General features: G+C 39.9%; 1 protein-coding gene across 1 annotated transcript; it reads right to left on the bottom strand.

Moving 5' to 3' along the window:
* Nucleotides 1-14,566: 14,566 nt before the first annotated feature.
* Nucleotides 14,567-17,257, bottom strand: sox11a (SRY-box transcription factor 11a). The gene has a single exon (XM_038307018.1). The coding sequence runs from the start codon at nt 17,116-17,118 to the stop codon at nt 16,033-16,035; it is 1,086 nt and encodes a 361-aa protein (XP_038162946.1). The 5' UTR covers nt 17,119-17,257; the 3' UTR covers nt 14,567-16,032.
* Between the last annotated feature and the right edge of the window lie 8,017 nt (nt 17,258-25,274).

The raw sequence follows: 25,274 nt of genomic DNA, 5'->3' as shown, positions 1-25,274 counted from the left end.
TGCTTCGTTGACCTAAGAGCAACTAAAAACTGCATACAGTGGGAGCAGACCAAACAAAATCACATCTAAAGCTCCACATAAGTGGGGGAAGGGTAGGGCTACTGCTTTAAAACCGTGGGTCTGCTCTGGAACACAAGCTGACTCCCTTTAACTCACATGCAGAAAACACAGAACCAAACTATATCTGGTGCTTTTGTGTACAAGAAACTTTGAAATCTACCTTCAAGTAATATACAGTCTTTTTCACCTAGTGTAACATTACCACCAGAGACATCAGTGGTTCTTATAGATATTCTGACAGCCTATTAGCAGGGGATAGTTATAAGAAAAAGGATGCATCCTTTGTGAAGTCCTTATATCTGAAACATGCATTATTTTCAGCCCGTTGAGACAAAACTTTGAGAAATTTTTTCTCTTTTATTTAATTTTTTGCTTTTTCTTGTTTGTAAAACAACCTTTATTTTGTTTTATTGGATCGAGAGCATTACTTTCCATCCTATTCGGTTTTGATCTTGATTTAGCCATTCTTAGACATATTTAAGTGGAACTCTATATGTTGGTTGGTCCATCCTCTCTCTGTGTTTATATATTGGCTTGAACAGCTCTGTGGGAGATAATCACAGTTTGGGATCCTGTTTTATAACCTTTAAACCTCTCCCCATCTCCCTCTCTGACATATCTTCTGGGTTCTTCAGTGTTCGTGCTGCTGGTTATTCTCTAATGTTCTCTAACAAGCCTATAAATCCAGAAACTAAAAAGCTGCATTTATTCATACATGGATTAATATACACAAAAGTAGGTTTCATATACAAAATATGTGACCACCCATATTTGGGGTCGTCACTGAATCAAAAACAGAGATCGTCTATAGAAGTTTAAATAAACAACAAACTCATGGTTAGGCATATTTATATATTAAGACATCATTTAGATATACAAAAAAAACATTAATTGTTTGTTTACAATGCCTTTATTGCTATAATTGTCATAGCTAAAAGTAATATTTACAGAAATGTTTGTATTCCAACCAATAATTCATGTCATGAGGACATTCTTTGGGTAATAAGAGGTAACATTTAGGAAGTGAAACAGGATTAACTGAACTGCATCTTAAGGCGTTCAGATCACACTAGGTCAGTCTATCTTTTGGTCATTTGATTTTCCTCGTAGAAATGGGTTTATTAAACAACAAACCAAGTGGCAATGTGGTTTTAAAGTAAAAGTCTGGTCAGCAAGGATAATCAGTGGATCATTATCTATACCTAAAACTAATACTTTTGCGGTGATTTAATGAATTTAGCGTCAATCAGTAAAAAAATAAAAATGGTAATTTTCGTCATGATCACTGAGTCTGGGAGAAGCAATTTTTGTCCAAATATAGTAACCCCTCCCTGCTGACATCTTCCGTCACGGTGCGGTAAGCCTAGCGCCATTCTGCCCACTTTACAAGCAAAATCAATGGGAACTACTAGACACACCAACCAGGAAAAAAAATGCCTCTGCACTAAATTGGATAGACCTACAACCAATAAGAGCAATGGAGTGCGTGACGTATGTTAAGCGACGCATAGTTGTTGTCAACAAAAATCAAAGCGTGCAGTTGCACGTCTAGAATAAGAAGATGAGCCTTGATCGTGTTTCTCTCTTCCTCTTTTAAAATTAATTTGCTGTCGATATCTTCTAGAACAGACCTAATAGCAGAATCTACTCACCTCAACTCTCCAGCGGCAGCCATTGTTGTTGTCACCCATGCGCGCTTTGGTCACGTGGTTGATTACGTTACTGTTGATCATCTGTCCATCATCGTATAAAGCCCGCCCTAACAATTTGATTGGCCCGCCAGATATTGTGCGAGCATACTCGCGCTAATATTGAGCAATGCCAGACCGAACTTCCCGACCTCAAACGTTGTGGGCGGGACTAAGTTCGGAATGGCACCCAGGCTAGTAGATCGCATCAGAGCATCGGGTCGCACAGCGTCAGAACAAACATCGTGAGCTGTGAACTTTTAAGCTCTGCGGTTTCGTCGTAAAGTGCTGTAGCTGTAGTGCAACAATTGAAAAAAAATCGTACCTTGTACGTCCAACTTTAGTGGAATCCGTTTTTGGAACAATCTGAACAAAGAAACCAAAGAATCATTCAATATTTATATTTAAAGGGACAATAAAAGCTGTTATGCCTGAATGTGATGCAAAGCAAGTCATCGAGTCAAATTTCGTACTTTGTTTTGAAATTCTGCAGGTTTACTGCAGAATTTCAAAACAAAGTACGAATTAACTATGAGAGTACGATTAACTATGAGAGAGTTCAATTCAATTCAATTCAATTCAGTTTATTTCTATAGCGCCAAATTCACAACACATGTCATCTCAAGGCACTTTACAGTTCAACCAGATCATACAGTCAAATTGATACAAAGTTTTCTATCTAAGGAAAACCAGTTGATTGCATTGACTCATTGACTCAAATACAATCCCCCACACTAAGCATGCTTGTAGCGACAGTGGAGAGGAAAAACTCCCTTTTAACAGGAAGAAACCTCCAGCAGAACCAGGCTCAGTGTGAGCGGCCATCTGCCGAGGCCGACTGGGGTTCAAGGAGACAGAAGCAGAGATACAAAAAGCAGCTGTAAAAGGCGGCCCCGTCCAGGAAACACACAGCCAGGCAGACGAGCTCCAAGGCAGCTCCCATGCCAGAGGACGAAGAGAGCACATCCACTCAGTCACGGTCAGAGAAACAGGACCACACTGGAAAACAGGCCGATCTCCAACATCTATTAACAAGGGTGTTGATAGAAGCAGCACAACTGATGTTTTTTTCCAGGATGACGTCACAGCCAAACAGGAACAGACGAGGCAAAGCTACTCTGAGGAAAAGCAGAGAGAGCAGAAGGTTAGAGATTGAACTAACAGATTCTGCAGAATAGGAGAACAGAGAGAGAATGAAGCAGAATGATGAAATGGGGGTCCCTATGTCCTCCAAAAGTCTAAGCCTATAGCAGCATAACTATAGAGATAGCTCAGGATAACCTGAGCCACCCTAACTATAAGCTTTATCAAAAATGAAAGTTTTAAGCCTAGCCTTAAAAGTAGACAGGGTGTCTGCCTCACGGACTAAAACTGGTAGTTGGTTCCACAGGAGAGGAGCCTGATAACTAAAAGATCTGCCTCCCATTCTACTTTTAGAAATTCTAGGAACCACTAGTAAACCTGCAGATTGAGAGCGAAGTGCTCTGTTAGGAACATAAGGAACAATCAGATCTCTGATATAAGATGGAGCTTGGCCATTTAAGGCTTTATATGTGAGAAGGAGGATTTTAAATTCTATTCTTGATTTAACAGGAAGCCAATGAAGAGAAGCCAGGATAGGAGAGATATGATCTTTCTTTTTCATTTTCATTAGAACTCTGGCTGCAGCATTTTGGATCAGCTGAAGGCTTTTAACTACAGTTTGTGGACTTCCTGATAGTAAAGAATTACAATAGTCCAGCCTTGAAGTAACAAATGCATGGACTAGTTTCTCAGCATCACCCCTGGACAGGATATTTCTAATTTTTGCAATGTTCCTCAGATGAAAGAAGGAAATTCTAGAAACCTCTTTGATATGGGATTTAAATGACAGGTCCTGATCAAAAATAACACCAAGATTTTTTACTTTATTATCTGAAATCAGTTTAATCCCATCCAAATGAAGTGACTGGCTAATCAGTTTCTTTTTCAGAGACTCTGGTCCAAAGACTATAGCTTCTGTTTTGTCTGCATTCAGGAGCAGAAAGTTAAGAGTCATCCAGGTTTTTATGTCTTCAAGACATGCCTGTAATCTATGTAATGGGTTAGCTTCATCTGGATTTATAGACAGATATAGCTGGGTATCATCAGCATAACAGTGGAAATTAATCCCATGCTGTCTAATAATTCTACCAATTGGGAGCATGTATAAAGTAAAGAGAATTGGTCCTAGCACTGATCCCTGTGGTACTCCACAGGTAACCTTTGAGCGTGTTGAAGATCTATCATTAACATGAACAAACTGAATTCGATCAGATAGATAAGATTTAAACCAGTCTAGTGCTGTTCCTTTAATTCCAACAAAATATTCAAGTCTTTCTAAAAGAATATTATGGTCAACTGTATCAAATGCAGCACTAAGATCCAACAGGACGAGCACAGATACAAGTCCATTATCTGAGGCCATGAGAATATCATTAGTGACTTTCACCAGAGCTGTTTCAGTGCTATGATGAGCTCTAAAGCCAGACTGAAACTCTTCAAAAAGTTCATTATGGTGGAAGTGATCGCAGACTTGTTTGGCAACTACTTTCTCAAGAATTTTGGATAAGAAAGGAAGATTGGATATAGGTCTATAATTGACCAAGTCATCTGGGTCAAGAGACGGTTTCTTAAGCAGAGGTTTAATTACAGCAATCTTAAAAGCTTTAGGTACATATCCCTGTAACAGAGATAGATTAATCACATCTAAAATGGAGGAGGAGATCAAAGGGAATACCTCCTTAAATAACCTGGTTGGAACTGGATCTAACATACAAGTTGAAGGCTTAGATGAAGACAATAATTTTGCTAATTCAGAGAGTTCAACTGGATCAAAGCAGTCTAAACCCGGTTCAGATTCCATGACTACCTCAGGTACAATCGCGGATAGAGGAGTGCTTATGATCTTATTTTTAATAAGATCAATCTTATTTATAAAGAATCCCATAAAGTCATTGCTGCTAAGAGCAGGTGGAATGGACGGTTCAACAGAGCTATGGCTCTGGGTGAGTTTGGCAACTGTATTAAAAAGAAATCTAGGATTATTCTTATTCTCCTCTATTAATGAGGAGAAGTATGCTGCTCTTGCTTTACAAAGGGTCCTCTTATACAGCAGTAAACCATTTTTCCAGACTAGGAAGGACTCTCGCAGGCCTGTGGAGCGATATTTTCTCTCCAGTTTCCTAGCATTTTGCTTCAAAGTACGCAGCTCTGCATTAAACCAAGGAGCAAGCTTTCTATTTTTAACGGTTTTCATTTTCAAAGGAGCTGCGTTGTCTAAGGCAATACGCAGAGAACTAGCAACCCCATCAACAAAATCATCAACCTGTGAAGGGGAATAAGCTAAGCTTTTGCACTCTGCAGCACTGCTCAGTGACACAGAGCAGAGAGAAAGTGAAGCAGATTCTTTAAAATTTATAACTGCACTATCTGATAAAGATCTACTAAAATTGAACCTTCTTTTGGGGGAGGAGAACTCTGTTAAAGTAATCCTGAAGGTTATTAGAAAGTGGTCAGAGAGGACAGGGTTGTGAGGAAATACTGTTATTTCTTCACATTCTATGCCGTATGTCAGCACAAGATCCAAAGTATGAAGATGAGAATGCGTGGGACTATTCACATTTTGAACAAAGCCAATAGTGTCTAAGATAGCATTAAAGGCTGCTCTTAAGCTATCGCCTTCAATGTCAGCATGGATGTTAAAATCTCCCACTATGATGACCCTGTCAGTATTTAATACCAAATCAGAAAGGAACTCTGAAAACTCATCTAAAAATTCAGAGTAAGGACCTGGTGGACGATACAAAGTTACAAAAAGAAGAGGTTTTCTTGCCCCGAAATTTGGATCAGGGAAACCAAGGGCCAAATGTTCAAAAGAGTTGTAGGTATTAATTGTTTTGGGAGTAATCAGTAAGTCAGACTGGAAGATTGTTGCTACTCCTCCTCCTCGCCCAGAACTTCTGGGCGAGGAGTTAACTCGCCCGAGTTAACTCATCCAAAGTATCAGAGTTAAATTCAAGTAACTCTGTGAGGTGCTGGATTTAAAATAATCAATAAGTGTGCGTGAGTTTCTCCAGAAATGCCTAAAGTTGTAAATGAGTCATCCTCCACGGACGGGTTCGTCGTTGGATTGCCAACTTGAACTTCTGTCCAGAGAAAAAACACGTAATATGTAGCCAACATTTGGAAGAAGAATGTTTTCAAGATGACTTGGATAATAGCGCGTTGTGACAAACACCAGATACAGCACTGGGACTTGATCAACAGTCGATACCGCACCGTGACGTCACAAACCGGTAGGTGGCAGTAGTGTTCTTTGACAAACATGGATGCCTCCAGTAAAGCACATTCAAATGAAAATTACTCTGAATTAAAAACATAATTTATTGAATAGTATGTTATAGTTTCATATTGAAAGTACTTTTAGAAGTTTGAATTCTGAATATGAGCAGACTTCTCCTTTTTCTGAACATTGGTCCCTTGCTTCACAACAACACCAAATTCAAGAAAGTGCAGATTTTACAAATAAGTAAGGGAGAAGATGTTCTGTAGGAAAAATGGTCAGAGGGCCTGGTGGTGCCATGTGTACAGCAGCCTAGCTTTTCTCAGTGTGCCCCAGGGTTGCGCTTACCACCATCAGCATGTGAATGGGGGCGGGGTCAATGAGTGATAGGACTGATTGCACTTTAGAGTACTCTGTCTTGATTAAGTGCTATACACGGACACATCCTTTATGCAGAATCTTCACTTTTTTTTTATTGTGAAATATCTTCTTGCTCTCTCATTACTTGTAACATCTGGACTGAGATTCTGTGGATGTCAAGCCTTGCTTTGCCATATCTAAAATAAACACAGAGTAAGCTTTGAAAGACAGATTTTATTCTGGGCTAAAGCAGCTATGGCACCCAGATATAAATCTAAATAAAGATTTTTATTTAAATCCAAATAGAGCCCAAAACTCAAATAAAAAACAAATTCCTTCGTCATCTGTTTTTGACATTGGAAAAAATTGCTTTATATTTTTATTTTAATTTAAATGACCAAAACATACACTGATAACACAAGCTCAGATATTCTTTAGATAAAAGTTAAAATTTATCTGTCTTTTCACTTTATAATTAATTTCTCTGTCTTGGTCTGTCACATAAAAGCCAATAAAATTACTACCGTAAGTGTAAAACGTGTTTACTAATTCTTACTTTTATACACAAGAATGCAATTTAAAACCTTTAGATACCTTTTTCTATCACACTGCATTTGGTTTTAATGTATTTTTTTCTTGATAGCTTCCCACATTGTGGTTTAACTGGGTCATACGCAGCCTCTGACCTTTATATTTACAAGAAAATAAATTCATGCTGCTGCTGTAAAGCTTTAAGTTAAATATGCAGTACAGAGTTCCAATTAAATCCAAACAAGGTAATGTAAATCCTAAACTGCCTGCAATCAGGGAAACCAGCCTGTGTGATTCCACTCTAAACAGAGCTTGATGTCCTGACAAGTTGGCTTAAATTACACTGGGAAGGGAAAAGGCCCCATTCATTTCCTCCCACTCCTCGAGCGGTGCCAACAGCGTGCGCGCTGAGGACACACCGAAGGCCCCAATCAGTAAAAAGTTACAAACCAAACTCAGTTCAAATAAAAATAAAAGATGGGGTTTGGTTTAAAAAAAAAAAAAAAAAGAAGCAGGTGTGCAGCTGAGGTTTTTGGCTGATAGTGTGCATGGGCAATGTCCGATCTCTGGAAGCTCCTCACAACAACAACAACAAAAAAAACTGACCCTCTCAAGAAGACATCTTTCCACGTGTCAGAACAGATTCTGAATGGATTGATTGAACTGTTTGTTTCCGTGTCGACGGGACAATAGCGTTGCTCCCGACGACCTGCTGTGTGTTCTTTCAACGCAGCCGCGCCGCTAAACTCTTCTAAGCTCCCTGATGCTGTTTCTAAATAATGAAAGCTGCTACGTATTTTGTGAGAGGGAGAATTTGGAAACAGCAAACCATGCATCAAAGCTACATGCTTATCATCCATTACCTCCAGTGTTTTGTACGAGGCTGCATGAGCCTCAATTTGAACAGAACTCTGTTTTACACAAGCAGTGCTTCTCATTGTGTTTATGGATTGTTCCTGCCTTTCTCATTCACTCTCAGTCATTATGTGCATGCATGTGGGCATATCTGCTATGGTGCTAAAAAACCATGAGGGAATTAGGGCTTTTGGCACCCACCCCCCCCACCCCAAGTCTCATCAACGTAAAGGGATAGTAAATATCAGTGCAGCAGATGGGGCTGATGCTCCCTCTCTGCCTCTCTACCCATTTGAGGAGAGGGCAGAGCAAATGGATAGCCATCAACAGCAGCAGGAGTCGCCCCAGGCCAAGACAGGAGCAGAGGACATGGGTACCGGACTGCTGCTCAGGCAGACAATTTTAGAGACAAATTCTCCCTATCAGCAAGGGAACGGCAGCCCATTAGGAATGAGCACTCATAAGGTCATTCTATCACAGATTTCATAGCACACAGTCATGCCGGTTATAAACAGGGAGTTTTTTCTGATGTTGATTTATAAGATGATAAATAACACTGTTGGTCGGTGTTGGTTGTTGTTTTTCTATTTATTTGGAGCAAATTTTGATTCTGTTACACTTTAGAGGAACTAAGAACCACTGCAGAACACGGATGGTATTGTTCTGTCTCAACTATCAGAATATAAAAAATGCTGATTTATTTCAGGGGTTTTATTCTTTACTCACTGTAAAATAAAGTTGTTTACTTCTGGAGGTAAATTCTGAGGATTCCAGCAACCTTTTGCACAAATAAGTGGATCAACTCAACTCAAACTTTATCCTAAAGTACATTTCAAAAACAACCGGAGTTGCTATACAGTTAAAACAGCATAAATGATGAGAGTAAAGAATACAAATTAATAGTTATACTTAAAATATTCTGACCAGTATCCACTCAAGCTTCATTAAAAGTTAGAGGAAAGAAATTTGTTTTTAGAGGGGATTTAGGGAGGCTCGGCCACCTTTGGGTTTAAGCTTTGTTTTGGGGGCAACCAGCAGCAGCTGGTTAGAGGATCTCAGTGTTCAGTCAGATACTGGAGGAGGGGGGGCTAAGCCATGGAGAGCTTTTAAAAATAAACAATAAGAATTTATAATCTATTCTATAAGCTTCTGGAAGCCAGGAAAGGGGATATGTGGTCAGACATGCTGGTGAGGAGGCGGTGCATCAGTGAAGTGTTGCACGGAGGTGATCAACCTGTGGTTCTGTTGAGGCGTTCATGGACCCAGGTTGCTTTGAAAACGACCATTGTTGGTTCTGGTGTCTCTCTCTTCCTTTTAGCAGGAGACCATAGATTCTCTAGGAGGTTTAGGCCCACACAGGTTGCCGATCACACCACAGTGGTTTAACTGTGGACAGATAACAAGTCCTGCTTGAAAAACAAGTCAGTATTTCCATATGCTTGTATTTTGATTCTATTTTTTTAATCAAATTAAATGATTTTATTCCCATTATTTTTTAATTGAAGTGCATTAAAAACTCAGAGGTCCAACACCAGTAGACAGGGTGACTTCCCAAATTATCATCAACAGTGGAAAAAAAAATTTAAATATCAAAGTCGTGGGCGTGTCTCTGGGACGTTTTGAAGAAATGACTCCAGCTGCCTCCTTTATGGATTGAACTCATTAAGCATTACTAACAACTCAGTTTTAGATTACGTCAAATAATGAACCTCAGAACTAAATAGAAAGTAGTATTTTTATTTAGTTGAACCCCTTTAGTAGATATTTTACCCCCCAGGAGTTAAATTATCAAGCTTATCTACAATCTTAAGTAGAAGTAACACGAAACCTGTCGATTCATACATTGGCTCATTTGTAGTCTTAGTGGTGACTCTTGAAATCCTTGTAACTCTTTCTCTTTTATATCATTAACACTTTTATACTATTAATATATTTCATATTAAGACAAACAGGGTAACATCCCTGCTGCATGCATAGTGTAAGATTTAAAAAGTATAATTTAATTGGCTTCATTTTGAGACGTCAATCAAACCATCTTCTACTGCTTGTCCATCAGGGTCACAGAGCCCTGGTGCCCATTTCCAAAAGGCAGAGTACAATCTGGACAGATTACCAGTTTGTTGCAAGGCAACACATACATAGAATGATGTGTACACACCTAATGACAATTTAGTGACATCATTTAAGCTAATAATCATATTATGGGGTCATGTGAGAAAGCCGGAATACCCACACATACGCCTCTTTCCTACTGAAAATAGAAGTCAGGGAAGTAAACAATGGAGATCAACGTGTAAGGAAGCCAGGGCGTAGTCAGTGTGCTTTTTTGTTTCACTCTATTATTTGTCTGAATCCGCTCTTAGCAGAGCTGCTCCATGTTTATCGAATGTAAACAGAGTTGTTTTGGCTGGTTAGATCAGAAGCGACTAGCGCTGTGAGTTGAAGTCCGTACGTTGTGCTCAATGGTATCACGCAATTTCGCGGGTCAATCCGCGTCTGCTATTCCAACAGCATGCTGGTTAATGCCAAGGGTTTTTTTTTTTTTTTTTAATACCAAGGTTATTTTAACGCATGTCGCTTACTGAGTCGTTTGATCCGGGTAGACATTCGTCAGTGGACTGTTCTCACTGCCAGGAAAAGCTGACTGTTCTCGGGTTTAAAGGGTTTTTTCGGGTAGTGGTAAAGGGGTAATAGACATGGAGAACATACAAACCTCCATCTTAGAACTGAACCCAGGACCTCCTTGTTGCAACAAGCGCTACTGTGCTACCAGAGATCTTATTTGAAATCCAGGAAGTGTATCACTGGAAGTTTTCCACGAGTCTGAATCATCGTTGACGGGCAATCAGGGTGGAATCTCCTCTATGCTTTGACTGCAGGCAGGGTTTCCTGCACAACGAGGCTGCTGAGTTTTAGCTGTTTAGCACAGCACAGCTGCACTGTTTAAATTAAACGGTTAAACATGAACTCCACTAGGGAGTAAATGGTAAATGGCATGTACTTATATAGTGCCTTTATTAAAGTTAGGAGACTTGACCAAAGTGCTTTACACTACATTCATTGACACACTCATAGTGGCAAGCTACATTGTGGCCACAGCTGCCCTGGGGCTCACTGACAGAAGTGGGGCTGCCGTACACTGGCGCCACCGGGCCCTCTGACCACCATTAGTAGACAATGCAGGTGAAGTGTCTTGCCCAAGGACACAACGACACTGAAAGTTGGAGTCGGGGCTTGAACCGTCAATCTTTCGATTTCAGGGCAAACTTCTACATCCAACGCCACTGTCGCCCACCAACTGAAAAACTCTAAAATTTAACTCTGACTACTAGCATCCCTCAACATAGATCAGAGTCAGGGTTAATGAATGAACTCCAAAGCTTTAACACTTTTGTATTATTTTATTTCAATTTATTCAATTTTCACTCTAGAAATCTGCAGTGCACTTTTCCTTCCACTAAACTTTCTAAAAGTATTTTTGGCTACAGAACCCCATGAACTACCATGCACTCAGCTGGTTTACTTATAATCTCAGGCTGTAAAACAATATTTCCATATGATAATTTTATGAGTCTGATTTAGTATTCTAAAAAAAAAAAAAAAAAAAAAAAAAAAAAAAAAAAGCTCTAATCATCTACATTTAGCACAAGTAAAGTTTGTAATATAGCACTCAGGGGTTGAGTGTATCTATGATTCCAATATTTTGAGAAGCACCTAAATATAGTGAAGTAAGACCCGTGTTGATCAGAAGTGGGGAAAACACCTCACTGATCACAGCTAGAATTGATTACGTCAACGTTGCCCTCTCATCAATTAGCAAAATCTGTAAACAGGTTTAAATTTATGCAAGCTGTGTTGTTGTTGTTATGAAACCACAAGCATGGAGAGTATATGCCAGTATTCCCACAGCAATATTAGGCTGTCTCCCAGTGGGAGAGGAGGAACACATGTGGATCAGCGATGACACAACACGGGATCTTACTGCGCAGCAGCATAAGCTAAGCGGTGATGTAATGCATCCACGCTGACTGGATGAGAGGTAAAGGGCGGCGGAAAAAAAAGAAAAAATGTGTGAAGAAATTACAAGAGGCTTTATTATTACTGGATTTAGCATCCTGTCTAAAACGAGGCCCGGTCACAGCAGGATTGTACCTCCATAGTTATGCAGCTGGCTTCTTGTGTATAGATTTCTCGTCTAACATTTGATTGGAACATACAAGCTTGTATGAATGATTTAAGAATTGAAGAGATTAGAAATGACTCTGTTTTTTTTTCTCATCCCATAGCTGGCGTTGCCGTACGGCCATCACCTTTCAAAAACAACCGCTCACTTCCGCCCCTCTGACTGATCTGCATTTACATTTATTTATTTCAGGCGGAAATGGAGGCAAATTTCAACGGATCAGTAATTTCATTTCAATGTGTACCGGTGACATTAGCCTCAAGCCAATATTTCAGAGGAGCACAAAATCAATGCAGAGATCCAACTGGGAATAGTCCTGGAACCCATTAGCAATTTTGACCAATAGGTCAGCTAAAGTAATAGCTAGATAAATGTTTTATTACAGATTTGCAAACGGACTTAATGGGGAAGGCTACTACCTGAGCAGCCACGCATGGTGAATATTTATCACTGGAATCTGCGGCCGCTCTGAGCATAAACATCTCAGCAGCCGCCGTTTGAAGGTGGGTCTCTCTAAACCAGGCTTGGAGGAAGGGGGGGAGAGCAGAGGGGGACCCGGTGGTGTTGCTCTCCAGACACAAACAGCCTCATGACACCGTGAAGACGGAAGCTCTGTTAACGATTGGCTGTGCTGCTAATTATGTTTTGCAGGACATTATAAATGTCTGGGATGTATCCTGTTAAAGGAACCTGCTGATCAGTTAGGATAATACTTCATATGATTCTTGCTTTCTTTTCTGGTTTATTCTGCCATTCCTTTTAATTACATTGAGATGTTTCTGTTTTTATTATCCTCTCTGGTGTTTGCCTTCATTTTTTTTAACAGGGATGAGTATTTAATTAGGAAATTCATTCATTACTTGAAATAAAATAATGAACAAGCAATCTTTTTCTAATTAAACTGACTTTAGACCGAGGTCAGCGACCATTTTTAATCAGAGCAATTTTTGACCTTTGCCTTACAAAATCAAATGACACCAAATCCTCATGAAGCATTGGAAAATGGATCTTAAGTCTTCTTAATAACTTATTGAAAATGTGATTATTTTATCATTAAATAAAAGAACCATCTTACTAATTTTATGTTTTAGAACAAGTTATGAGTGAATGAATATATTTTCTAGCAAAACACTGCAAAAACGATCTAGAAATAAGTAAAACTTTCCTAAATTAAGTGTATTCACTCTTAATTTGAGTAGGTAAATGAGATAATTTGCCAATAGAATGAGTATTTTTCTCTTAAAATAAGATAATTAGATAATATGCACTTGAAATAAGAGAATACAATTGTGTTTTCTTATTTTAAGTGTAAATTGTCTTGTTCCATTGGCAGAAAGTCTCTTTTACCTCCTCAATTCAAGAGCAAATGCACTTATTTTAAGAAAAAGATGACTTATCTAGATTAAGATTTAATGCAGTGAAGAAGGTTCTATATGTAGGGACAGTGAAGGAAAAGGCTGATTTTTAGAATAATAAAAAACGATTAAAGCGATAAAAAAAAAAAATCCTTGAATGTTGTGTGTGGTTCTTTAAGAGAAATGTAAAAATATTAATCTAGTAATTTTATTACCTTTATATTTTAAAGCAAAGCATAGAGCTGTTTTTTTTTTTTATATAAAAAAGCATGGAGGCATTGAAAGCAGATTAAAGTGATTTCAGCTTCACTGGAAATAAGCAAATCCCTTACATTTTACAGCAATAAAAAAAAAAAACGATTTTTTTTTTTATTAACTGTCAGTAATTCCCTCCCTTAACCCCTGAGCTGCATATGTCCTGTTAAGACAATTCCTCCTCCTATCTCCAATCTGCTCTGGGCTGAGTGCTTTAAGAGTGGAGGGCTGGTTTTCTGAATGAAAGCCAGACAGACTGAGAGCTCCCTCATGCTGAGAGCAGCAGCTCCTGTTTCCAGCTCTGTTTCCAAGGGGACCAACCACAGCAACCAATCAGAGCTCTAGCCACTTCCAAGCGGGCAATTCAAGTTCTTAAAGAGGCAGTCTGTTTTTTTTTTTTTTTCAGGAAAGGGAAAGAAAAGAGCAGAGAACAGAAAAGCAGCTCAACATTTCAGTTTAAAAAAATCTTAATTTCCTTTTTGTTGCATTTTCTGGTTTTTATTAAATGTGAATTCACATGTTAGCTGGAGCCCAGCCATTTTAAAAGATTTCTGCCTAATTACAAAACAGACATCATTCTGTCGTCACATCCTTTTTTTTATAAATCCAAATAATAACACATCTGTGTACATTTATTCACAAACCCAAAGGACAGTGGATGGTGGTAGGTACTTATTTATTAAAAAGATGAGTCAAAGACAGATTCACACTTGGAATGTGAAGTAACTACTGCCCAGAACTTCCAATGAAAACAAACAAAAATAACGTCTCGGCATATAATTAGGCCATAATTCCAAAAAATTTGGAATCAAACAAACTTCATATGTAAGACCCACATAAAAATAAACAATATCTGCTTTTTTTAAGTGCAAGAAATAAAAAATACAGGTTTGTGGTTCATGTCAATAAAAAAAGAAGGCAGTCTTCAGTTTTTAAAATAAAGTTTCATTTCATGAAACAGGACTATGGAATGTTCTTTTTTTGCTTGCTTGTTAAAATAAAGCCAGGCCACCACTCAATCAGACTATATGCCCCTTTTTCTGTGGAACTCTTATCTTTCCTAATTTGCAAGTGTGAGATTTTTTTATATATATATTTTTTTTAGTTTTAAGATAATATGCCCTATTACAAGATCCAAATAACATTCAAATTAATATATGTGTTTTATTAGCATGCATCACACCACGAGGCCACATTACAGTTGCTTTGTATCAGTTCCAGCTGATTTTGTTTATTTCCCTGCCCGGAGAGGCTTCAGCATCATAACCCGAGATGATGTCGACAGTGCACGAGTCTGTTTTCCCATCACTTGCTACAATTGTTGATGGTCTGTATCTCAAGAGTATATATTGCACAAAAAAATGAGAAAAGGGGGGAAGAAAAAACAGTATGTGCCATAAAAAATACCAAAAAATCCAGTTTCACACCTGCGATCGGGACCCATCCACATATCACGAGTATGATATACATAAACTCCTAACTTTACTATATTACAGTACATATACAATCTTGAAACTAGTTCCAGCTCTGAGGTATGTGTTCCCCCATGATGCCATTGTATCGTCTACAAATACTCAACAAATCTGCTCTACAACTGTACAAAACCTAGTTTAAAATCACAAGGCATTTTTTATGCAAGTCTTCTGTTTAACTTAATCCTTAAAACCAGGACTCACCTTGCATGCGTAAAAACAAAAAGGATAAAGGGAAGAAGTGCCTGAAACTCACTGAAAGCACAGTAAGAACATTCCCTTTTTTGAACTGTACAAAAATATGCCTGAAAATATCTTTTTCTTTTAAAAAGATGAGGTCTGTTATGTATCAAAATGTTTCCTCTGCACCTGCATACTCTGCAGAGGTTTTAGGCTGCTTGATTTTTTTTTTTCCAAACCAGGAGGTAAAAGAAATCAGTTACAAAAAAAAAACTTAAAAAAATAACAAAAGCCAACCTAAAAAAAAAAAACCCGAAAAAATAAAAACATTTTTGCGGCATTTAGAAATTACACAAACCGTTGAAAAGTAGCATCCTGAACAATCTTCAGTTCACAGATTTGCTTTGAGACAGTCCTCAATCCCAGTTCAGCTCCCTGCAGTTTGTTTTGTTTTTGTCTTGAAGAGGATAAGATGCATAGAAGTTCTTCCCTTCTCGGTCTGTTTAAGCTGAGCAGTAAATGCAGACCTATGAGGGGAAAAAAATCCAGAAAACCCTGTCATGCTGTCAGATAATAAAAAAGTCTGCAGACCTTGCCTTTTTTTCCCTCTTTTTTTTCTGCTACCAGCTTCAGAAGCATCTCAAACCTCATCTCGGATCACAGTCCTCCTCCCTCTGCAAGAAAACCCACAAGAGGCAGGACTTAGGACAATCTGACCAGGACACATATAATTTCATATCTTCCTTCTCTGTTATTACTAGAGGAACAGTTTCTGGGTTTTTTTTTCTCTTCAGTATGTGAAGACCAAGTCGGAAAAGTTCGCCTCCAGCCAGTCCCCTGCGATCATCTCGCTCAGCTCTGGTGTGCAGTAGTCTGGGAATTCAAAGTGGGAGCCCAGGCTGCCCTCACTGAAAGAGTCCAGGTCCTTATCCACCAGAGACAGGGACAGGTTTCCTGAATTGGGGTTGCCAAGCTCGGAGCCTGCGGCGCTCGGAGCGAAATTCAAACTAAAGTCAAACATCAGGTCGTCCGCGTCCTCTCCGGACGAGGAGCCGCTGCTGCTGGAGGAGGTGGAGACCGACCTGGAGGATGCTGGTGACGCGGAGGCAGCGTGCAGTGCGCCCTGCTTGGAAATACTCTTGATGTTGTAAAACAGTCTGTTGTGGCTCCTCACCTCTTCGTACATGCTCGCCCCCTCGGATTCCGCCGAGGAGCTCAGAGTCGGGCTCGCCGGGACTTTGGCGACGCCGTACGGCCTGAGGCGCTCCTCCTCCCCCGCTTTAAAACCCATCCGGTAGTCCTCTTCATACTCGTCGTCGTCGTCCTCATCGGTGAGCTCACTTTTCACAGTTTTTGCAACTTTTAGGCTGGGAAACACACAGTCCTCCGCGTAACCGTGAGAGGTTTTGGAGCCGCTTTTTGTCTTGATCTTGGGGCACTTCTTGCTGGGAGTCTTGGCGATCTTCCCGCACTTCTCCGGTGACGGCGCGGAGGGCTTGGAGCTGTCCAGCTTTGGTTTCTTCTTAGGTCGGTACTTGTAGTCGGGGTAGTCGGCCATGTGTTTGAGCCGCAGCCTCTCGGCCTCTCTGATGAACGGGATCTTCTCGCTGTCCTTCAGCATCTTCCACCTCTTGCCCAGGCGCTTGGAGATCTCCGCGTTGTGCATGTCCGGGGATTGCTCCATGATCTTCCTCCGCTCAATCTTTGACCACACCATGAAGGCGTTCATGGGTCTCTTGATGTGCCCGGTGGCCGTCTTGCACCAGTCCGGGTTGATCGCCACGGGGCTGCATGCCATAAACTCGCTCTCCTCCGAGTCGGTGGCCTCCCTGGACATGCTGCCATCCGTCTCGCTGTGGTCCGTGTGCTGCACCATTGTCCACAGTTCGGAGTCTCTTTGCAGTCTCTAACAGCTCCTCACCGCCGGGACGGCTCAGCTTTTCTCTGGGTTCATCCACGTCCTCTGCTTAACGTGTCTCAAGCTCTCTGCACTCTTTTTGCAGAGTTACAAACTGCCTTCTTAACTAGTTATCAGCTTTTTCATGTCCCCTGCGTCACAGCTCCGTCATCCAATCCCGCTCCTTCCACTCCGCCCAGTAGACTCCGAAGACTCCAGGACTCCGGTTAACCCTTTGCGTTCCGGGCTCTCGTCGGAGTGGAGGTGGGGATTTGTGTTACAGTGTCTGGGGCAACACGCCGGGCGAGACAAGCATATTAAACACACAGTCAGCGCCGCGCGCTCCTCTGAGCAGCATTACGCACAGGAGCGCACAGAAGCATAACCTCTGTTTTCTAATCTTTTTTACTTCCTTATTTTAGGGGTGATATTAATGCAAAAAAGCAATGTTTTCCACATGAACTGCAGAGACTTATTGACTTATTGTGCATTTTTTCCGCTTCCCTCAGGTTGGATACTGAAGGTGGCGCTTGGACACTGTTGCAGGCGCCTGCTGCGTCGACGCGTCTGCTTGTCTGCTACCCAATGTTATATTTTTACAGCTGGAAACAGCTTCATATCACCGCTGTGGTTATCAGTAGCTCACTAGATCTTCATCCTTTTTTTTTTTTTTTAAACAGCCGTTAATGAGTTTTTTCCCCCCAAAATAAAACAAACAAACAAGCATCTTGAGTGGAATGGAAAGATGCCAAACATTGAAGTCATGTTTTGTTGTCAAAAGTTGAAACGCAGGAATACAACATTGATTTGTTTTTAAATCTGAAATTACGAAAACAGACAAATCACGGATAATCTCTGGAACCCCATTTGAGGTTTACTTTCTTGACGTCACTGTGTAATTTTGCACATATCCACACTGTGATTTTTTTTTTCAAAGAAAAAGAATAACAAAAACTAAAAATAAAAAGCTGAATTTATAGTTGTTTTGTCATGCAAATCATGTGGCACAAAAAAATTGGTTGAACAAGTGGTTGCTTTGTTAGTGTGGCCAAACTTGAAGCAATGCCACCAAACACCTGTCATCTCAAGGTAAATAAAGACAGCGGGACCTCATTCCTATACAGAAATATATAAACAGATCATTTCAATCATGAATTCATATGAAATAAACGCATGTATGATTAATGCTGCAGGAATGGCAAGTGGAAGTGTTAAATGTAGCTATGAGGTTGTTGACTTTGCAGCAATCCCTCCTCCTAAGCCACTGCTATAGTGCAAGGGAAATAAATGAGTTAAATTTAATACTTTTTTTTACTTTCCTTTTTTATCTCAGATAATATAAAATGTGAAACCACTTGCTTAGTCCAAAAAATGTGACATTTTTCTCACCTTATGACAGATTCCACAATTTTACTTAGCAAAAAAACATCTGCTTCACTCCATGACGTAAATGCCAATAATAACAGCAGGAGTGTTTTGACATTAAGTTCGCAATTCCACAAAAATATTTATTCTAAACTCTATGTTTTTTTTCTTCCCCTACTTTCTCATGTTGTACATTTCCAATTTCATCCTTTCCCACCAACATTTTACTTATGTAAACAAACTATTTTTAAAATCTTTTAATTAATAAAACTCAGATTGGTTTATTTTATTTGTGTTCTCCTCGGTAATGGAGATTTATCAGATTACATGACAGATAATCTCCCACCATGAACCAAAATAACAGTGAGCATAAACCTGCTGCTGAAGATTATTTACTCTCATTAAACACATTTTCCTTACAGCAGGCTGATTAGAATATATGAAATGACTTTAGGTTGTCAAAGCTTGTATGAAATCCACAGAACTACACAGCTTCATTTAAGTAACGACAGGAAAGTCAGGTACAAAAATGAGCAAAACCACAAAATGACAGCAGAGAAATCTCCAGTGCCTGCTTCTTTTTCATCTTTATTTATTGCAACAACCTCTTTAAAGTGTTCAGTCTGAACAAAACCTCCTACAGTAACAGTTAACAATGGTTGCAAACTTTGGTGCCTGTCCAAGAAAGTTAGAACATGTAAAATATGTTCCACTTATCCTTATATTGTTGCAGATTTTTGGTTCAACATTTGAATTTTTACCAATAATGCAAAAAAAAAAAAACAGCTTGTATTTCCATTTATGGTACCAAGTTACAATAAGGCTCACGTAAAGTTAAAAGATGTGTTATTAAATAATGTGTAAACACTCCATAACTCGTTTTTATGTGTAAATTATGCATTATTGAAGGGAAGCAACAGGCAAAACTGACCAGTTTATTGCCAAATAGTGAGCCTAATTTCCTCAACTATTTTATAAAATGTATCTAGTGTTGCTTATATTCAACATTTCACACTAAGCTACTTCCTTGTAAGCACAATAAGCCTCTGTAAACATCATTTTTAGCATAATTAATATGTTAAATGCATAATACATGACTTATAAAGTATTTATGGATCAATTAATAAAATAAATGTAAACTATTGATCAGCCCTCTATAAGGGGAGCCTTTTTTAAAAGTTTCACAGCATCACATTCTCCAAACATGTACTGATCATGAAGCCAGGTGGTGTCACATATATTCATTTTGTGTGTTTTTCTCTTGTTTGTTCCTATGTCTTCATTTGAATAAAGAAAATAGGTCAGCAGTGCGTTCCGCTTGCTGCCTGTTTACAGTGAGCTATCACCTGCACCGTCTCCTGCAATAATATCACTCATAAAACAGATCGCCTCATCTAAACGGCGGATTTGTGTAAACAAATTGAGGCCAGGGATAAATACCAAAATGAAAAGACAAACAAACTGTTGTTGTTTAATTTGTTCTTACAGTCTGAATGAATTCTCATAAAGAGCGTACAGCGGCGGCTCTCATTCAGATGGCAGCATTTGCCTGGGCGGCTGCTTTCTGTGGCCATACTGGCAGGAGGAGATGGAAGAAACCCCACTGAGTCTGCTGTGTCAAGAGGCAGCATCAAGCTGGCGTCTCCTCCATCCCCTCCACACGCCTCCCCCGTGGCTCTGGGTGGGAGCCAGCAGTGCTATTGGAGGCTTGGGCGATAAGGCGTCCTGCTTTTTTTTCTCTCTGCTTCGTCCCCTAGAGGGCAATCACTTACCCTTTTGAAACCCTCCCCCCACCAAGCCACCGTATTCTCCCCCAGCTGGGGTTTAAAAAGTGTCTCACTGATACAGAGCCAGCCCAGAATGCACAGAGGCTGGATAGAAGAAGAAGAAGAAAATGAAACATGGGGGTGAAGGAGACATGGCTCAGGAAAGTGAATCAGATTGAGACAGAGAACAGTGTTGGGGGGTATAGAAGGACTACATCCTTGCCACAGAGAGGAAAACCTCTGACTCCTAGACACAGAGCTGAAATGCTTTATCATGACCCCCCACCCCCCATGCTGATTAAACCTTATCAGATACGTGTTAAGGATGAGGTCTGTGGAGGTTTCTGCATGAAATATATGTTTTTTTTTTAGAAAATTTCTCATCCTGATGGATCTGTTCTCTTTCCGTTTTTGGGAGTATTTTCTGTCCAATGTTATTTGGCCTGTTTATGCTCCAAAGTAGTGGATGAGCATAACTGATCTGAGGTCATTTAGCCACTCATGTAACGGTTCAAATAGGGAGCAGTACAGCTTCTGTTGAGTTTATACAGCAGGGTTATGGGTTTTACCCAGCTCAGGCTAGGTTTCTGAATAGTTATTAATGGGTATAAAAGAGTTACCAATAAGTGGGAGTATAAAGCAAATACTATCTGGAGTAAAAGAAGTAATTTCAAGCTTATAGTGATCATATAAAAATTATAATCCACACTACTATTTGTCCTCTGCTGCTGTCTCCCACCTGTTTGATACGTTGTGTGCTCAGAGATGGCCTTTTCCATACTTTGGTTGTAAAAAGCTGTTTTTGAGTTTACTGTTGCTTTTCTACCAGAAAATAAATCAGTCAGCATTTTGTCTCCTGAGAAAATCATTTCATAATTTTTATGCTGGCTTTGACCAGGGCGGTTGTAAAGCGGGGCCAGAAGGGGCCAGTACCCCTGTAGAACAGGTCCTGGTCTCTGTTATTGGGCCCTGTACTGAAAACAAACACAGTAAAAATTACAGTATTTCTTGAATTAAGTGTATTTTCCTACAATTTTAGCAGATAAGTAACATAGTTTGCCAACAGAATATGATTATTTACTTTTAAAGTAAAAATAAATCACTCCATTATTGAAATGCATCATATCTAATTATTTTATGACAAAAGCAAAAATTCTTTTGGCAGATCATCTTAATGGTGAGTTAAGGGAATTAAGGGCAAATGCACTTATTTTATGAAACTTCTACTTATTAAAATCAGTTTTTAATGATGATTTGCTCTAATAACATAACAGTTAGAGAAATAGATATGGTTTAACTCTAACATATTCCTTGGAAATATTCTGGCTTTACAATTTACTTTAACCAACTAATTATTTAGAAATGACAGTCAGGTATAAAGGAAAAGTCAGATCAGCAAGGAATAACCAATGGATCATTATTTATACCTAAAACTAGCACGTTCATGTTGATTTAACAAATTTAGCGTTAATCAGTGAAAAAGTAAAAATAATGTTTTTCGTTGCAATCACTGCGGCCATTTTTGCCCAAATTTAGGCCCCGTCCACACGAAGCCGAACCCTGGCCTAAACGCACAAATTTTTCACCAAACCAGCCTCTCATCCACACGAAGCCGGCGTTTCGGGGGGCTGTAAACTATCTTTTTTTTATTCAGCCTTCAGAGTGGGAAGATTTTGAAACGCCGTTTTCGCGTTTCCATCTTTAAGCTCTAACCGCATTTTTTTTTTACACGCATGCGTCATAGCGTCGCCTCTAAACACGCATGCGCGACACAGTATCACAACAACAATGGCGCCGTACTGTGTTGAATGGTTGCTGCTAATGCTACTCACCCTGCTGTCGGGCTTACAACAGAATCTTCTTCTTCTGGAATATCTCCAGGAAGAACAGAGCAATATCGACCACATAGTTCAGCACCTGAATTTGAAATAACCACGAAAATGGACCCGCAGGGCAACCATGTATAAATATTAGTGCGCATGCCCAACATTTCGTCGCCTATTTTTGCTTTGGCACCACAGCGCCACTTACAGGCCTGGCATACATTTTGCAGCGTTTTCATGCATTCGTGTGGTCGATCACATTTATTTTACGTCTCTGTCTTTACGACAAATGTTTTGGAAAATATCAGCGTTTCGTGTTCGTTTTGACTTCGTGTGGACGGGGCCATAGTAACACCTCCCTCCTGCCATCTTCCAGCAGTGACATCACGGTGCGGTAAGCCTAGCGCCATTCTCCCCGCTTTACAAGCTAAATCAATGGGAACTACTAGACACATCTGCAATCAACAACAATTATTGAAGATTTCCAGAGGACTTCACCATTGAAATTCACCAGAGCTATAGTGAAAGTGACAATGCCCACGTGCATGGCAGCTGGATGCTGGAATACATCGGGTAAAAGTGGAAAAAATTAGTTATTTCACCTTTCCGATTCCTGATCCTCCACGGACGGGTTGGTCGTTGGATCGCCAACTTGAAGAGGGAGGATTTGCCATCGAACTTCTGGCCAGAGAAAAAATACGTAATATGTAGCCAACATTTGGAAGAAGAATGTTTTCAAGATGACTTGGATAATAGCGCGTTGTGACAAACACCAGATACAGCACTGGGACTTGATCAACAGCCGATACCGCACCGTGACGTCACTAACCAGTAGGTGGCAGTAGTGTTCTTTGACAAACATGGATGCCTCCAGTAAAGTACAATCAAATGAAATTACTAACTTCTTAATTAAAAACACTTATCATTTAGTGAACAGTATGTAATAATTTCATACTTAAAGTACTTCCAGAAGTATTCTGAATGTGACTGGACTTTTTTCTTTAAGCCGTATTAAAATAGGATCACACTTTTTATCTGTTACATCAGTCTGTTACATCAGACAAAAGTCTTTAGACCTGGCTTTGTGGCCGACGTAATATACCATGTTATTGTTTTGTTCTGTGCCCACATGAAAAAAAAAAAATAAATAAATAAATAAATAATACAAGGCCCCTGGTAGATTTTATCTAGAACAACCAATGGGCTTTGAACTTCAGCAAGAGGTCCTCCTCATGGCTAGATGCTTAAATGCATTGAGTGCTGCATCGTGATTCATGGATGTTTGCACAAATATCTGAGCAAGTGAACCAAATAAATTGCTGTATCTGTGGTACCTTTGGTCATAGCACAATACATTTCTGAAGTATATACTAATATATAATGTAATGCATGCATTACCAAAAAGTAATGCATGCATGTAATGCATAAACAACAGATTCCATGTTTATACATAAAAGCACAAACCAGGTACATTTCCTGGATCCTCTCTGCCATCTCTCCTTCTTTCTGCTCTAGCTAGCTATCTCCCCATCGTATTTATATGATGGTCTCATGTGGACATGAATCATGACACCGTTTAATGATGAGCGCTGGGGTGGCTGTCCTGCTCATTGGCATGGCTCATTATTGGCTGGGAATGAGGTGTTGGTGTCGACTGGGCAGCCTGTGACTCATCTAAGGGAGGGTCTCACTGCCATGGTGCATAGCAACGCCCCCCATCCATCCCTGTAAAGTGTCTGTGGTCCAAACAGGGACGACAGATGAGGAATACTCCGACATGAAGCATTTTCCTTTTTATTTTCACTCTGGAGATTACAGATGATTAAACGAGAAAATCCAAAGAGCTGCATATTGTTGTGTGATTTCCAATAGTTGTTCCAATTCCCTGAAGGCAGATGTTTTAATGCTTATTTGCTGATTTTAATTTCAGGGGAAAGCACATTTTATTCTAGAGCGATGAAGTGTTGAATTAAGTGATGGTTTTCATGTGTGTATGCTGAAAAGAAAAAAAAAGGGGTTTTAGGAGAAACAATTCCCTTTGCATTGCTTATCTAACCCCCCCCCCAAAAGCAGCTGCTGCTCTCACAAAGGCCCAGTGAAGCGTTAGATCAATACTAACCCTTGCTAGCGGCTATCTGATGCTCAAAATGCACGCATCCATCTCTTCTGCATAGCCCTGAGACAGGTGTGGACCCCTGGAAGCCGCTATCTGATGGCTTCACAATGGAGTGAAGAGAAGGTGGGGGTAAAAGTCGGAGGTGAGGAAACGGGGGTGGGTTTTTTTTTTCTGTGTGCATAAAAACGCAAATTAACTTTTTCACTTGGCAGACACATCCTTAACCATCCTCTATAATGAGGTTCCAATGTTTACCTCCATGCTGTAAACTGATGTCCTCTGGTTCACATAGAAAAGGACTTCAATGACAATCTGGTGCTATACATTGGATTTATATAACAAATTCCAGCAGCAGGTAATCTAAGACAAATCCACCTATTTCTGCTTCACGGCGCAATCTTTGTCCAGGCTTTTTCTGAAGGTGAAACCTTATAGCAGCTCTTACTCTCAGGATTTATAGTTTGCACATGCATGGCGGTTACTGAAACCCTTCTTGTTATCTTAACTTGTGAGATGAAACCAAAACGTACCCTGTCAGCTGGTCCAGCATTTGTCTCGCAGGCTGCCTGTAGCTACGATCTCATTCCTCAAAGATCAGGCCGTCCTCCCCTCTCCCTCCGGAGATAAGAAGAACTTTGACAATAAGGAGGGTTTTACAGCAGTTTGGAGGCTTTTGTTTTACCACTTAGGTGTTTGGTGCCTCAAAGGCACTTTTATGCCCTGCTGTTGCTTTACATTCGCAACTCAATGCAAATGTATCTCCAGGGTGTCGAGTTCTTTGTTGACCTCCTTGATGTGGCCTCTGTCTCTCAAGGTCCAGTGCTTAGCAGATATTTGAGACCGAGGGATCTTGTCATGAAAGTAAACAGCTGATGTTTAAGGAACTGTGATGCTTGAAATGTTTGTCTCAGGGATACAAACAAATGGAATCGGATGCCAAAGTTTATGCCTCTAACATACAAATGTCATTTAGAAAAGAACAAACTTTAATTTGAGACCAATGCAAAAGTTATGACTGTCATTCTGCAAGAAACGAGGGCCTAGAAATGAATCTTTTTGCCAAGT

Source organism: Cyprinodon tularosa, unplaced genomic scaffold (assembly GCF_016077235.1).
Source record: "Cyprinodon tularosa strain WSP-4 unplaced genomic scaffold, ASM1607723v1 ctg6, whole genome shotgun sequence".
In the NCBI taxonomy this organism is placed as follows: domain Eukaryota; kingdom Metazoa; phylum Chordata; class Actinopteri; order Cyprinodontiformes; family Cyprinodontidae; genus Cyprinodon; species Cyprinodon tularosa.
The sequence above is the reverse complement of the archived record's forward strand: the minus strand, read 5'-3'. Positions and strand labels throughout refer to the sequence as shown.